This window comes from Castor canadensis, chromosome 1 (assembly GCF_047511655.1).
Source record: "Castor canadensis chromosome 1, mCasCan1.hap1v2, whole genome shotgun sequence".
Lineage (NCBI taxonomy): Eukaryota > Metazoa > Chordata > Mammalia > Rodentia > Castoridae > Castor > Castor canadensis.
In genome coordinates this window covers 74,516,211-74,532,829 of record NC_133386.1, presented here as the reverse complement: position 1 = coordinate 74,532,829, position 16,619 = coordinate 74,516,211, and the positions used below count along the sequence as shown (strand labels likewise).

Genomic DNA, 16,619 nt, shown 5'->3' with positions numbered 1-16,619 from the left:
AGGTCTACAGTATGATTTATAACAATAACGTCTCATTTAATTCTTTGAAAACTTTTGAGGGTAGGTATATTTCCCCTATTTTGAAGGTGAGGAAACTGAGGCTCATATTCTAAAATAATTAGCAGTTCAAACTTAATACAGCTAACATTACAGAATAGTTATTTGACCAGGGTTCCATATTCAAAGCGTATGTTTTTCCTCATATCTGAAAACACATGCTTTGTCTCATTTAGTACAGTTTTTTATATTTATACTATACAATTTAGCATGTAGTTCCTTTAGAGGATTTTATTTCAAGCACTAGATTGTGCTGCCTTCCTGTATTACTGCTCCTTTCCTTCCCTCCCCTCCTTTCCCTTGCCTTTCCCTTGCCTTTCCCTTCTCTCCTCTTTCCTCAGAGTTCTTAAATTATTTTTAGACCATAAGTTTCTCTGTAACAAATATTTCAAAGAGGGGGTTAGCCATAAATTTTAGAGGCACATAAAGGTATAGCTAGGCAGAGAAATCAACTTTTCTACTTTAATATTAAACATTAAAGTCTATATCCAGTGCAAGGTCCCTGAAGGTGTAGAATTCCTATCTTATTTGACACCGTAGGATTCCACATAGTGTCTTACACATAATAGATGCTTAATAACTGTTTGTTGAAATGGAAGTGTCTTGTCCTGTTTGTCACATTGCACTAACCTTTTGATCATGCATTTTCTACTTTAACATATTAGTAATTTGTCTCTTAGTTTTGTCCCCCTACCCTCCCAGCAAGCATTTATTTTTAAGTAAATAATTATTTCAAAACTTTTCATTGTTTGGCATTCAGATACACCCCACCACCAAATTAAATACGTTGTTTATTCACAAACATAATACTGAGCTCCTTATACTACTGATTTTTGTTTGCTAACATATTAGATAAACTTTAACTTCTGAAACAAAAGCATTTGTTGATCCTTTTTCATATAATAGCAGCAGAATTTGGGGAGAAGCGGAAGGGTGCTCAGGATCAAACCCAGGGCTTTTGTACATGTTAGGCAAAGACTGTACCCCTGAGCTATATCCCTAGCCCTGGGAAGTAATTTTTAAATCCCCATAAATCCAGCAAGTGCTTAAAAAAAACTTTTCTTTTTCTTTTTCTTTTTTTTTAAATGGTTTTGAGGAATTATCTTTTTGCTTGAACATAACTTATAGCTTTAAGTGTTTCCATGACACTTTGTTCTCATTTTAGAGCTTCTTCAAGGTTAATTTATACCTGCTTTATTTCCCCTGTGTTTTAACTGTTAAAACCTTATTTTATCCCACTAGCAGAAGAACTAGCCACATAAAGACAAGAACTGATTGCTCTCTTCCCCAGTAGTTTGTTCATAGAAATTCTAAATAAACATTTTCTGAATTGAATTAAAACTATTGGGTCTTTTATGGATTGAAGAATCTGCTGATTGTGTGAGTACTTGGAAACAACTAGTAAGCAAGGTTCAGAAACATCTCATTTTTTTTTATAAGTCCCTTTTATTGGAATACATGTAAGTTGTCACTTAGGCCATGATTTAGTTCTTTTTATTAATCGTGAAAGATTTTGAGGAACATTTTTACTAAACTAGAAGATATAAAATGCATAAGGTCTTTTATGCTTATGAATATTCTGATCACTTCCTTAAGAAGTAACTTTACTCTTGGTTTAGATTAACTAAGGGAATTCAGCACTTTGTAATGTGATCTGAAATTTTTAAGATAAAAGTCTTTATTTTTCAAAAGTTTAGTATTATATTTAAAACCTGGTAAGCTTGCTTTAAAAAATCTGTTGTAATTCTTTGGATGTTTATTTAATATTTATAGGTAGCTCATGAAAAGCTGATGGAGAATGGCAGCTGTGAATTGCAATTTTTAGCTACTCTAGCTCAAGAGACTGGGGTGTGGAAAAACCCGGTACTGTGCACTATACTTTCCCAGGAACCATTGGATAAGGATAAAGGTAAATTTTCTAGAGAGAGAGAAAAACAATCGTTAGACTAGAAAAAAGCATATATAAAATTGTTTGAATATAATTCATCTCAAGATATCCCAAAGAAGGCCCATTTAATTAAATTTCACCTGAGAGACTCAGTGCCCTTTACCTTATTTTATAGAGGGGAAGATGTATTTATAGATTTTAGAATCTTAGAATAACAGAAAGAACTGGAATTTTTTTCTCAACAACTTTCAACAGAGGAGTTTCCTCTGCAGCATCTTGACAGGTGGCAATGTAGGTTATGTTTGAAGATTAACTTATTTGACAGATGGAGAAGCAGAAATATGGTAATTAAATGACTTCCTCAAAATAGAATAAGAAATCAGTGCTATAACTCAAGTCTTCTGTCTTTAAGATTAGTACTCTTTCCCAGTTTTACTGTGCTTTGATGTTACATGAACTCAGGCAATAAAGATCCCAGTTAAATTCAAACTGTCAAGTTTCTTATTGAGAGTAGATGACAAGTCACTAATATATAAATCAGTATTTAGAGTTTTAAATTACATATACCATGATGAAAAGCACAGTTGTCTTCTAGGTGCTTTTCCTGAGATACTTTAGGAAATTGTGCCCAGATTTCATCCTAACCTTTCCTCAGGTATTTAACTAGAGAAGTAAACTTAGAAAACTAACATGCAGTGCCAAAAAGTGTATAGTGTATAGTGTGATAAGCCACTAACTACTTCTTCCATTATTTATTGCGGCTTTTCTCATTGACTGATGGTAAAGAGTAGATAATTACTATGTTACAGCAAGTTCTGAAAGCCATGATAAAGAAATATTAAGCCACTTGTTTGTACACTCTTCTGATACTTTGATATTTACCAAAAAACTTTACAGCCCATCTCCAAACTTTTTTTCAGGCCAGTGGTCTTCCTGTCTTCCCTTTCTGCCATTTTCTCCTTGCTTTCTGATAGTTCTTGCAATATTACCCATTTCTTCCCACAAGAAGTTTATTTTTACCATCTCCTTCATATCCACGTAGGATATCCATGTAGTTGATACAAAAGACCTTAGAGAAATGGAAAATAGATTCACATTACTTAAAATAATAATAATAAATTTAAAAGTGGAGAATCTTAGATTTTTTGCCACTGACATTAGACTTATCCCTAGTAGATTAACACACATTTATTTTATTTCTAATAGCAAATACTACTTTCTAATCTCAACTTTTGGAAATACTGATTGTGTATATTAAGAGTAATACCAAATTACATTGTATATATAGTTCCTAACGTGAAAATTTACATGTGTGATTTAATTTCGCCTTCACAATGATTCTATAATAAAGGTGGTTCTTGTCCTTTGTCCCTGTTTTACAGATGAGTAAATGAAGGCTCAAAAAAAAACCCAAAAAGCTGTCTTTTCCATATCACTTTAAAAGTGATGAGAGGCAGAGCCAGGAATTAGTCAGGCCCTCAACTTCTCCCTTCTGATATTATGCCCTGTTGCACCTTGTCTAATAAATACAGTTATAGCTAACCTGAATGAAGGATTAGTGTCTCTTTTCCATTGTCAATTGTTTTGACAAAGGAATAGGAGTCTCTCCCTTATCAGGGGTTTAAACTTTATTTTTTAAGAATGTACTCAATTTCCTTACTTGTTTGAATGTGTCTAACATTGTATCTGTTAACACGTCTCTGCCCATCTCTTTGCTGCTTTATTTCTTGATCGTCACCTGACAGAGCTACTGGAATAATTTGGACTATGCAGACAGGAGGAATTTCTACAATGTAGATGGATTGTAGGTAGCCAGATTCTACTACAGCTCATGAAGCAATTAGAGAGTTACATGATTTGAGAGAGTCTGCAGTCATAATCTTTACTTAGTCCTCTAGTATTTAGAATGCTGCTTTGGTGATTAATCACAAAAAACACATGTGTGTATTTATTTCCTTTTAAAAATTGAAGGAATTAACTTTGGCATCAACAATACAAATTTATTTGCATTCTCCAATGTGGTGGTACAATGATGGGGAACGTCTAGCTCTTATATTCTATATCTGGCCTAAACAAAGTATGAAGAGAAGAGTAAGAGCTCAGAGCAAAATGAGTATGCTTTTAAAGGCTGTACTCATTAGTTTGTTTGTAGTGAAGCCTTTGAAGTTTTCAAGAAGTATTTTAACAATGGTAATCCTACTAAATTCCAACTAAACGAAGAAATGCTCTTTGATTCGGAAGAGCAAAGGTAGATGGGACTCAAAATTCCAGATGATATGGTTTCAATTTAAGGTTTTAGTATTCTACAATGAAGTAACTCTAATAACAAACCAATGTTAAGTCAATTAGATAGTTCTGAATATCAGAGGAAGTTTAGACTTAACATACTACTTGTGTCTTAGTCATAACTGGATTGGAAAGGCAGTTAACACTCAATTATTTGTCATCCACTTTTTTCTTTTTCAGTTCATTTTCTTTTTTTATACTTTATTTTTATTGTTGTTGTACTCGGGGTACATAGTGATCTTACAGAACTTTTTACAATATATCATAGTTGAATTCACCCCCTCCATCATTCTCCTTTATTCCCCTTCCCCTATCATTCAGTTTTAACTCTCCTCTAAAACATCACTGAAAAGTCATATCTCATGCTTGTAGAGAATGGTAACTATGTAGGACAGTCCATTCTTAGTCTATTATGAAAAAATATTCATTGTGAAAACTACGTTTGTGAAGTTTCCATTATTTAGATGTTTTGTTCTTTCCCTGTAGCTATAGCTAACACAGTATACATCCCCTTTTACTTGAGAGCAATCGAGATTTTAAAAAGCCACCATCATATATATCCATGCTTGGTCTTTTTACTGAACCTTCTGGGTGTGGTATGATTTTAATTCTGTAATCATGATTCCCTACCTTCAAGTGCATTTTTATGTTTCTTACTATCTTTTTGTTGTTGTTTTCTAGGGTTTGAATGCAGGGCTTAACACTTGTTAGGTACTGTCCCTCTTGAGCCATGCCTCTAGCCCTTTTTGCTCTAGTTATTTTGGAGATAGGGTCTCACTTTTTTGCCCAGGCTGGCCTGAACCACCATCCTCCTATTTTATACCTCTTGCTTTAGCTGGGATGACAGGTGCATGCCACCAGGCCCAGCTATTGGTTTAGGTGAAGTTTCAAACATTTTGCCCAGGCTGGTGTCATACCACGATCTTCCCAACCTCAGCCTCCCAAATAATTAGGATTATAGACGTGAGCCACTGGTGTCTATCTTTTTGTTCTTTTTAATGTGTAATTGTCAACACTTAATCTGTATCTTAAGTGTGATCTGGTGAGCTTTCGGTTAGTGATACCCTCACCCCTTTCATTCTAACATGTTAGTATGACCCAAAATGATACTACCTTTTTGGTAGCCATATCTTTCTCACAGCTTTTTTTGCATGAAAAAAAAGATTAACTACTACTCATATTTTCCAAATTTACATTTTAATACTTTTTTTCTTTTGTTCCACCAGTTTATTTTTTCTGTGTAATTCACCATATTTCATCGTTATCTCTTCCCAACTTGTCAAGGTCCTTTTGAATCTTGTATTTTGTTATTCAAGGTTTTTGTCTTTCTCAGTTTCTTCTCATTAGCAGACCTTATTAGCATATACCCTGTTGACTTCCTGATCTTGATTATAACCATAAAAAAATCATGTCCAGTTAGGTACAGTGATGCACCTCTGTAATGTTAGCAACTGGATAGCTGGAGCAAGAGGAGCTCTAGTTTGAGGCCATCCTGTGCTATATAGCAAGTTGTAGGCCAATTTGAGGTACATAACAAGACCATCTCAAAAAGCCAAGAACTAGGAATGTAGCTTAGTGGTAGACCATTTGCCTAGCACATGCTAGATCCTGGTTTTGATCCCAACACCACTTAAAGAAAAGGTCACATATAGAAATTAAGGTCCCTTAGATACTTAAGTAATCTACTTATCTTCAGTCATTTTATTCATATTCTTTTATTACTATTGTTTTACCAAATACACTTATTTTTTCCTTTTGGCCCTCAGTTGTCAATTTTTCTTTAGAAGGATTTGATGAAAGCCTATAACCAGTGTTTACAGTTCTCTTAAGTAAGAATGTTGCAATATTGAAATTAGTTTTATCTAATTTATTATTTTTTAATTAAGCCTTTTGTTTTAGAACAAATTTAGATTTATTCTGTAATAATTATGAACCATTCCCATATATCCCACACTTAGTTTTCATTATTATTAACATCTTAATGTTAGTATGGTACATTTGCCACAATTAATAAATCAGTATATGGATACTTTGTTATTAACTGAGTCCAGACTTTATTCAGATTTCCTTAGTTTTTACCTAATGTCCTTTTTCTGTTCCAGGATCCCATCCAGGATACCACATTACATTTAGTCGTCATGTCTCCTTAGGCTCTTCTTGGCTGTGACAATTTTTCAGACTTTCCTTGTTATTGATGACCTTGACAGTTTTGAGGAGTACTGGTCAGGTATTTTGTAGAATGTCCCTATTTGGGATTTGTCTGATGTTCTTCTCATGATTAGACTGGGGTTATGAGTTTTGGGGAAGACCACATAGGTAAAGTGCCACTGTCATTACATCATGTCAAGGGTACATACAATGTTAACATGACTAGTAACTGTTGATATGAACCTTGACTGCTTAGCAGAGGTAATGTGTCAGGTTTCTCCACTATAAGGTTAACCACCCCTACTACAACCACCACCATGCTGTATTCTTTAAAGGAAATTACTATAATCCAACCCACTCCCTCCTTGAGGGAGTAGTATCTACATTAGTTGTTTAGAATTCTGCATAGGAGATTCATCTCTTCCCTGTTTATTGATTTACTCAGTCATTTATTTATGTTAATACGGACTCAATGGATATTTATTTTATAGTTTGGTCATAATTGAATACTCTGTTTTGTTGCTCAAATTATTCCAGCTTTGGCCAATGAAAGCTCTTTCATTTAACTACTGCTTTCTCTTGATACAACCTTGTTATCATGAGTTTTTTATTTGAGCTACTTCCTTGCTTTCTAGCATTACAAAATGCTCCAGGCTCATCTTGCTTATTTCTTTGTCAAGTTATAGAATTAGCTATTTTTCCAAAGAGCCTTGATTCCTTTTGTTGGAGGATGTTACTAGAAACCAACTAATACATAGGGTATAATACACTGGGTATGCTTTTTGCTTGTAAGTGGACAATGAAGAAATACATGTTTGTATGTTTCCCTGTTATGTATTATGCGTCTATGAGTGTATAGTAACCAGCTGTATCTACATTAAATTAAATAAGAATTTGTACTGATATCGCCAACTCTAATCCATTACTGCAAGGATCATTCTAGCCTCCTCCCCTTTCTTATCTATAACCTCGAATTTCAAAAGAAGGTCATATAAACCAGAATCATACAGGATGAAACCTTTTCAGAATTGTTAATTTAGCACCTTATTTCCCCATCCCTCTCGGTGAGGACATTTCTTCATACATTTATATTTCAGTGAGGCTCCCCCTTCATTCCTTCCCCTTTTTTTGTGGTGCTGAAGATAGAACCAGGTCCTCACACATGTTAGGCAAGTTCTCCACCACTGAGCTACATCTCTGGGCTGCCACAGTTGGTTCTTTTGTTACATTCTCCATTCCGTTGCATTCTAGGCTATCCCATACTCCTAATTTTGAGGAATTTGAATACCTTAAGACTTTCTTTGTGCTAAAAGGTTCTATGGTTTTTGACAAATGCACAGTGTCATATATCCAACCACTGCTACTGTATTATAAAGAATTGTTTCACTGCCCTGAACAATACCACCACCTGTTTTATGTATTCATCCTTCTCCCAAATAGCTGAAAATTAGTAATCTGTGTGCTGTCTTTATAGTTTGCCCTTTTCCATAATGTCATATTATTATAATCTCTACATTCTGGTCTCTTCTTAACATGATACGTTTAACATTCCTGCATGTCTTTATTGACTTAATAGTTCATTCTTTTTTGGGGGAGGGGGTTGGGTACTAGGCTTGAACTCAGGGGACTTGTGCTTTCTAGGCAAGCATTCTACCACTTGAGCCACTCCACCAGCCCTAGTTCATTCTTTTTTATTGCTGAATAATATTTCATTTTATGGATGTCCCACAATTTCTTTATCCATTGACCTATAAAGCACACCTTACTTCCTACTGTTTTTGGTGATTTGAATAAAGCGACTATAAATATTTATATGGAGGTTTTTGTGTGGATGTAAGTTTTCATATCAGTTGAATACTTAACAACATAATTACTGTATTATATAGTTTATATTATATGTTTAACTTTGTAAAAGACTGCCAAAGTGTTTTCTAAAGTGCTTATACTATTTTGTATTCTTATCAGCTCCACATCTTCACCTACAATGGAATATTCTGTGTTTTTGGTCTTTTTCCATTCTTATAGGCACATAGTGAAATCATATTGTTGCTTAATTTGCATTTCTGTAAGGGTGAATGATAATGAATATCTTTTCATATGCATAGTTCCCATCTGTATATCTTGGTGAAACATTTGTTCAGATCGTTTGCCTGTTTTTTAATTGAGTTGTTTTCTTATTGAATTTCACAGTTATTTATATGTTTAGGGTACAGGTCCTTTATCAAATATGTGCTTCACAAACTTATTCTTTCACTCTGGCTTGTCCTTTCTCTTAACAGTGACTTATAGAACATGTTTCCACACTTAAAGTCCAACTTCTCGGTATTTATTTATTTATTCATTTATTTCTTATTTTGGTTGGACTGGGGTTTTGAACTCAGAGCTTCATACTTACAAAGCAGGTCCTCTAACTGCTTGAGCCATACCTCCAGTCCATTTTTGCTTTTGTTATTTTGGAGACGGGGGTGTCCATCAAACTATTGACCCTGACTGGCTTCAAACCACGGTCTTTTCAATCTTAGCCTCTCAACTAGCTAGGATTACAGGCATGAGGCACTAGTGCCTAGCTCAGTACTTATTTTTATGAACCATGATTTTGTTGTTTTATCTAGAAACTCATTGCTAAATTCAACATCATACAGATTTTTCTTTGTCTTTTTAAGATTTTTATAATTTTGCATTTTACATTTGAGTCTATTACTGATTTTGAGATAATTTTTGTGAAAAGTATAACCTGATTTATATTTAATGAATTTCTTTTGGCTCTTACTGGTCACATTTGTTTTTCTGAACAATCACAAGCTTTTTTGTAAGTATAAGTTTTAGATTCTTATCCAGGATTACATCTATTCTTGCTACAGTTTTGTAAATGTACTATCAGCTTCATTTTGAAGATCACAGTTTTCCATCTGTTTCCACTTACTGTTCTGTTGTTTTAAATTTAAAACAACAGAACCATCATAAGAGAATTCTCTTATGATAAATTCTCCTTTTTCTTGAGCAATAGACCTTTCCAGATAGTTGCCACCTCTTTCAATTTTAAGGTTCTAAGCACCTTCAGTGAGCTGAGGTTTAGCCTTTGGGTTTTTAGCTGTACTAACATTTTACATATGTTAGTACTAGGTCTATGGCACTCTGCATCCTTGGTCCAGAGCCTACTTTTCCTTCTTTTGTGAATATCTTATATTTCTTTTTGGGAATAGGGGATGGCACTGGGGTTTGAAAGTCACAGTCTAGTGCTTGGTAGGCAAGTACTCTACCACTTGAGCCACCCCCTTAGCCTTTTTTAGGTTTATTTTACTCTTTTTGATAGAGCCTTGTACTTTTTGCCTAAGGCAGTTTTGGACCACAATCCTCCTACCTATGCCTCTGCCTGTCATGCAGCTGGGGTTACAGGCATATGCCACCACACATGGCTGTATATTTCATTTTAAAAATATAAACTTAGAGGGCTGGACGTTACTCAAGCAGTGAAGCACCTGCCTACAAGCACAAGGCACTGAGTTCAAACCCCACCCAAAAAATTAAAAAAATATGATCAGGCACTAGGGGTCCACACCTCTAATCCTAGCTCAGGAGGTAGAAATGAGGAGGATCCAGGTTCAAAGCCAGCTTAGGCAAATAGTTTGTGAGATCCTATCTCAAAAATACCCAACACAAAAACAGAGCTGGCAGCGTGGCTCAAGTGGTAGCCTAGCAAGTGTGAGGCCCTGAGTTCAAACCCCAGTATCACACACACACAAAATTAGAGTGCTGGGCATGGTTGGTACTCACCTATATCCCGGCTGCAGGAGAGGTAAGTGTAGGAGGGTCACACCAAGGACACTCAGGGCAAAAGTGAGACCCTATCTGAAAAGTAAGTCAAGCAAAAAGGGACGGGGTATGGCTCGAGAGGCTCTTGAGTTCAAAACCCCAGCACTGCTGCCCCCAAATATGTGCTCCCCATAAGTCACTCTGAATTCTTTATGCACTTACCTCTCTAAGTTCTGCATTAGGATCATTTAGTTCCATAAACTTTATTTTTGTCACCTTGCCAATCCTTTCTTGAATCTTGACCCCTAAAGTTCTCTCTTCTTCCCTTCTCCCTTTTAGGACTCCATGGTTTTCAAAGAAAATTTCTAAACCTTAAGTCTTACCCAGATATTGCTCCCATCTCTTTGCTGTCATGAGTAGTGCTGCTATAAACATGAGAGTACAAATACCTCTTTGAGACCCTGCTTTCGGTTGTTTTGAGTTTATATGCAAATAGGATACATGGATCCTGTGGTGGTTTTATTTTTAAATTTTGGTGGAGGTTTTCTCTAGAGGTTGTACTATTTTACAATCTTTGTTTGTTTGTTTGTTTTTGGTGGGACTGGGGTTTGAACTCAGACTTCATACTTGCAAAGCAGGAGCTCTACTGCTCGAGCCACGCATCCAGCCCTACAAATTTATGATCTTGTTAACACTGTACAGATCTGTCAGTTTCTCCACATCTTCACCAGCACTTTCCTTTTTTTTTTCTTGTATCCATAGTAGCTAGCTATTCTAATGGTTATGAGGTGATATCTCATTACCATTTCAATTTTCAATTTCTGGTGATTTGTGATGTTTTATATGCATGTTGGCCATTTGAATATCAATTTGAAAAATACCTACTCAAGTCCATAACTTGAGAGAGTCTGGTTGACTCCGTAGGTGCCTATCCCCTCTCAGGCTCCTGGGCCCATCCAGAAGGGAATGATTCCTTCCTGTTTACCTGGAGGAATCCTGGAAGTTCTTCACACTTCACACCAGGTGGCAAGCACTTACCCCTCAGAGCTCTGTCTGAATCCTGCCTAACAGTCTTTGGTCACTGACAGCCATCTTCCCTCTTTGCAAGACCCACTGGTCTTTATCCCCATTTGGACATCACTGCTTGCCATTGACATAAAATACCTTGGTTCCAGTCCCAGCTCTGCCTCTGAGACCACTGAGGCCAGTGTTTATTCCTTCTACCTGGACCCTATAAAGGAGGGGGGCTCAGAAACCCTCCTGTTTCCACAGCAACCCTGGCACTGACTGGAGGATTTGAGCATAAGCTGTGTGTCCCTTCTCAATGGGAAGGAAGCAACCCAGAGACAATAAAGCATTAGACACTGTGTGTCCCCCCCCCAAAAAAAAATCAGATTATTGTATTTCTTTCTTCTTGTGTTACAGAAGTTCTCAGTACATTCTGTATAGTAATGCCTTTATCAGATATATGAGTTGTGTATATTTTCTCTCATAGGTTTACTTTTCATTCTCTTAACTGTGCCTAGAAGTTTATGTATGATATAGTCTCATTTGTCTTTTTTTGCTTTCATACCTGTACCTTTGTGATACCCAAGAAGTTATTGTAACATCTAATGGTATAAAGTTTCTTGTGGGTGTTTTATAGTTTGGGGTCTTATGTTTAGGTCTTTAATCCATTTTGAGTTAATTTTTGTATACAGGGCAAGGTAAGGGTCCAACTTCATTTTTTTGCATATGGATATATCGCTTTTCCAGCACTATTCTATTGCATGGTGTATATGTCTGTTTTTATGTCAGTATAAAACTATTTTGATTACTCTAGCTTTATAATGTCTTTTTCAACCAGAAAGTATGATGCCTTTAACTTTGTTGTTCTTTGTCAAGTTATTTTTCCTATTTGGGGTTGCTTGTGATTCCATGTGAACTTCAGGATGAAGTTTTCTATTTCTGTGAAAACTGACATTGAAATTTTTGACAGAGATTCTATTGAATCTGTAGATTTCTTTGAGTAGTATGAATAACTTTATTCTCTAATCCATGAATACAGGATGTCTTTCCAATTATTTGTGTTTTAATTTCTTTCAGCCATGTTTTGTAATCATCAATATACCTCCTTTGTTAGGTTTATTCCAGAGCATCTTATTATTTTTTGATGCTATTATAAATAGAATTTTTTTTTTTTAATTTTTTGTTATAAACATAAAAAGCCAAGTGGAATTTATGTGATTTCTAGATTTGCAACTTCACTAAATTTTATTCTAGTAGTTTTTAAAAATGGAATCTTTATGATTTTCTACATATAATGTATAGTTATGTGTCATTTGCTAGAAGACATGATTTTACTTATCCAATTTAAATATCTTTTCTTTTTTTTTTGCTAATGGCTAAATTGCCAAATACTAACTTTTACCCTTTGAAGGCAAGGAAGAGTAATTGAAAGGTTATGTATTTGCTTTAAAAACAAAACTAAGCATCTTGGGTCACACAGTGGAGAAATGATGGAGTAGAGTAGTGATAAAAGGGAGTAAGAGTGATGCAGAAGACTTTCAGATCCTGCAGGGTGATCTGATTGGTGATTTGGGCTGGAGAGGGCAGGATGTGGAAACAGTAAAATGAATAGAATGGATTATTTAGAGTGGTAGAATTAGCTAATGGATTAGATGTATGGATGATGTATGTAGGAAAGAGACCATTTTTGAGGGCAAATCTCAAGTTTCTGGCTTGAGCACAGTGAATAGATGGAGGTGTGGAGATTACACATACTATAGTGTAGAGATTTTATGTATGTTTTTTAAGATGCTTGTGAAGCAGTAAGGGATGCTGCAAAAGCAGTTATATGCAAACCTGGACCTGGGAATATGAATTCAGTAAATACATTGACCCTACTTTTGAGGGGAATCCAAGAACCTAGGATAAGTTGTTACACAGTACATATTCAATATTTGTGCAACAATTTGTTTATAGCAGAAATTTAACTTAAATTATAATGTATTGTCTTTAATGTAGGAGTTTATATGTTTCTTATTCAGTATTACAAAAATAGCATTTTATGGGAAGAAGACTTTTTTTGTTTTTGGCAGACTGCAACTTGAACTCAGGGCTTTCACCTTGAGTCACTGTGCCAGACCCATTTTTGTGATAGGTTTTTCAAGATAGGACCTCACGAACTATTTGCCTGGGGTGGCTTTGAACCATGATCCTCCCAATCTCTGCCTCTGGAGTAGCTAGGATTACAGGCGTGAGCCAACAGCGCCCAGCTGTTTTTACTTTCTTAAACTGGCTGGATATCATGCATTTACATTGCCATTTTATGTCACCTAGCTCTCTTGATAGGCTTGAATGAAGAGAAATCTGCTTTTCTCTTGAAGCACATAAATGCAGAGAAAGTAGATAGAAAGGCCAAAAGTCAATAAAGTTACAAATTTTGTTTTTGTTGAGTGAAAGTTAGAAAAGCAGAAAATTGAGTGAAATTTAATGCGTCTAGCTATTCAAAGGTAAAGACCGTGAAGCTTTTTCAGAAGTCTGGCGGGCACTAAAACAGGTAGTCTTGTTGTAGTATTGTAATTCTGTAAGGAAAAGCATGTCCTAGATTGGAAAGAGTAGTGAAAGATGTCAATCAGTGGGAAAGAGAATAGAGAGAAGAGCAGGGAGGAGGGGAGAGAGAGTAGTGTTTTCAACAGGAGTGATTTGAGTATTAGAACATAGTCTTCATTTGAACCGTGAACTTGCAGGGTACATAATTATTTTCCTGGGAAGGCCAATGCTATCTCATACTTCTATTACTATAAAGTACTGTTCTAATTGGAAGTAGACACAGTAGTGAAATAGAACATTATTTTCTTTCCTGGTTCCACATTGGAAAACCAGAAGAGCCATTAACTAGTCCTGGTCCTGTCATTAGGTGGAAGTCACTTGCCTTCTCTGAGCCTCAGTTTACTCATCTGCCAAATGGTGGAGCTGGACAAAATGATCTTTAAAGCCCCTTCCTCTCTAATATTCTGCATTTCTTTTTGAAATCCATTTTTTAATGCAGCAAAAACAAGTACCTGTGGCTTTAAATGTTTTAATGTCAATATACATTCTTTTAATACACTGATTTAGCACAGAAATTATTTTTGCAAAATTTGTCTTTCTAACTTACTGCTGCTTTTTGAGGCTTTAGGGACTAAAAGATGAATCTTTTAGGAGTGCTATCACCTTTGTTAGAAACTTGCCACCTTTAAATTATTCTTTGCCATGGTCTTCCAGATTCTGTAGATTGGGAGTTTTGTAAGAACATTTTAAAAAATACCCAGATTTTGTATCTCTAGGGTTTCCTTTTGAGATATTAGGAAACTAAAGCTGTTTTTAAGTGTCAGTTATTTCTTTATAGCCAGAATAACTTTAACTTTTCCCCATCTTCAGATTTTCCTTTGGTAATAAACCTAACTATGAAAAGATATTTTTAATACAGTTATCCTAATAGGGCCACATGATATTAAAAAGAAAAATAATGCCATTTATTTTAGTAAGGTAGATACTCAGAGGCACCAGGCACATGGATTTAGTTTATTTATTTGTGTGTGGTCTTTAGTTTTGGTTTAGTCTAAAGAACAGAGGGTGGTGATAGGTACAGAAATCTTGAAAAGGATGAAATTTAGGATCCTGTGTTATATTGTTTATATACTCATTGTTTTAATGCTGAGGAGCCATGATCATAGTATAAATGAATCTTTTTATAGAGTGGAATATAGTTAGATGTAAGAATGTACTAGAAGGGAGCACAGGATATTTAAAAAAGGAAAAATAATCTCTTATTTTCCATTTTCTAACCCACAAGCTACTTAGATTTATCTTCCAGTGTATTCACAAGTAGAGAAAATAAAAATGTGTTTTATTTAAAGAGCATTTTAAATTTGATTACTAAACGTTTTCCAAGGTTTCCAGCTAGCCATCAGTAAATAAATGTTTAAACATGATTTCCATCCTGGTAAAGAAAACTTAAGGAAAAATTTTAATTTGTATTTGTTAAGATTTAAATTTTCCTTCATAAATACAAAAAAATGAAAATTCTTTTTGTAGATGACCAAAAAAGCACTAGGAAATTCACAGGTATGAACAGAATAGAAATGTATTATGCATAAGTGTGTCTTGAGCTTGATCAATTGATATTTTAAAAATAACAAACCCACAGAAGTTTTAAGGTATTTCTTTGGCAGACTTTTTCCACTTCTTATTTTTCTGTAGATAATTTTAATTCATTCTAAAACATCTATTGCAAAAGGTAGACTTCACATTTGTAAAATATGACAAATACATTGTCAATATCAAACAAAATATTAGTTGAATTTCTTCTTTTAGGACATTAAGAAATCCTTTGTGGTTGCCCAAGTAACTGTGTCATGTTTTAGCATTACAGATTTTAGGGATGCTAACCCCTACCATTCAAGAATAACTGCTATGGTTAATAACACTAACAGAATTTAATGGAGAATTATTTTTATCATCAATAAGTTTGTTCAAACCAGTCTAAATGATGCTCTAAGGAGCAAAAATATTTAATGCAACTTTAAAAAGTTGGCAAGTCAGGTACAGGGTCACCTGTCTATAATTCCTGTACTCAGAAAGCTGAGGCAGGAGAATCACAAGTTCAAGGCCAGCCAGAGTCACATAGTAAGATCCTGTCTCCAAGAAGAAAGGAAAGAAACTTTAAAAAAAAAGAGAAAAATATATATATATATATTAGATGGCAGTATAATCTCCTCTTATCTATAAGGTCAAGTATTTTGTGATAGCCTTATTGGCAGTAATAGAAAATTGCAAAAGAACACAAGAATGAGAGAAGAGTTTTAGTTCCCATGTTAAAAACAATACTTAACAAATATTTGTACTGCAAATGAATTATTACCAAATGTTAATAATCTATTATGTCTTGTTTTTTAAAGTGAATGAATTTTTAGCTTTTGAGGGTCCCATCTTGTTGGATATGAGAATAAAACATCTAATCAAAACAAATCAGTTAAGTCAAGCAACTGCTCTAGCAAAGCTGTGTTCTGACCATCCAGAGATTGGTACAAAAGGTAGTTTTAAACAAACTTACCTTGTCTGTCTTTGCACATCATCACCAAATGAAAAGCTAATCGAAGAGGTAAGTATATTTTTTGTTAGTAATTATTTTTTAAAGTGGAGAAACTAATTTTTTTAATTAGATTAGAATGTCTTCAACTTCCTTTTCTTGTAAATAGTTAAGGAACCATTGTCAAGCATACAGTTTTGGTATGCTTCTGGGAGGGGCAACTTGATTCTGATCAGATTTTGGAATTATATGTAAACTGATTTCATCTAGCTTCTATTTTATGTAATGTGCATCTTTTCATTGTTTTGACTAAATTAAGGGAAGGATGGTAGCTACTTAACAGTTCAGTAAGATGTTTACATTTGACAGCGTTTGGGTCATAAATTCAGTTTTCTGTCAGTGCAGAACATTTGCACAATCTTTTAGCTGGGT

At 34.8% G+C, this 16,619-nt stretch overlaps 1 protein-coding gene across 2 annotated transcripts in view; it reads left to right on the top strand.

Moving 5' to 3' along the window:
* Positions 1 to 16,619, top strand: part of Znf292 (zinc finger protein 292) — a 77,940-nt gene that overhangs the window by 37,742 nt on the left and 23,579 nt on the right. Inside the window, exons 4-5 of one of the 2 annotated variants that reach the window (XM_020178542.2) lie at positions 1,831 to 1,966; positions 16,057 to 16,259. In XM_020178542.2, coding sequence (XP_020034131.1) covers positions 1,831 to 1,966; positions 16,057 to 16,259 — 339 coding nt within the window. Of the gene's footprint in view, positions 1 to 1,830; positions 1,967 to 6,345; positions 6,459 to 16,056; positions 16,260 to 16,619 lie in introns of those variants that run through there. The other variant, XM_020178544.2, reaches the window with a different exon arrangement.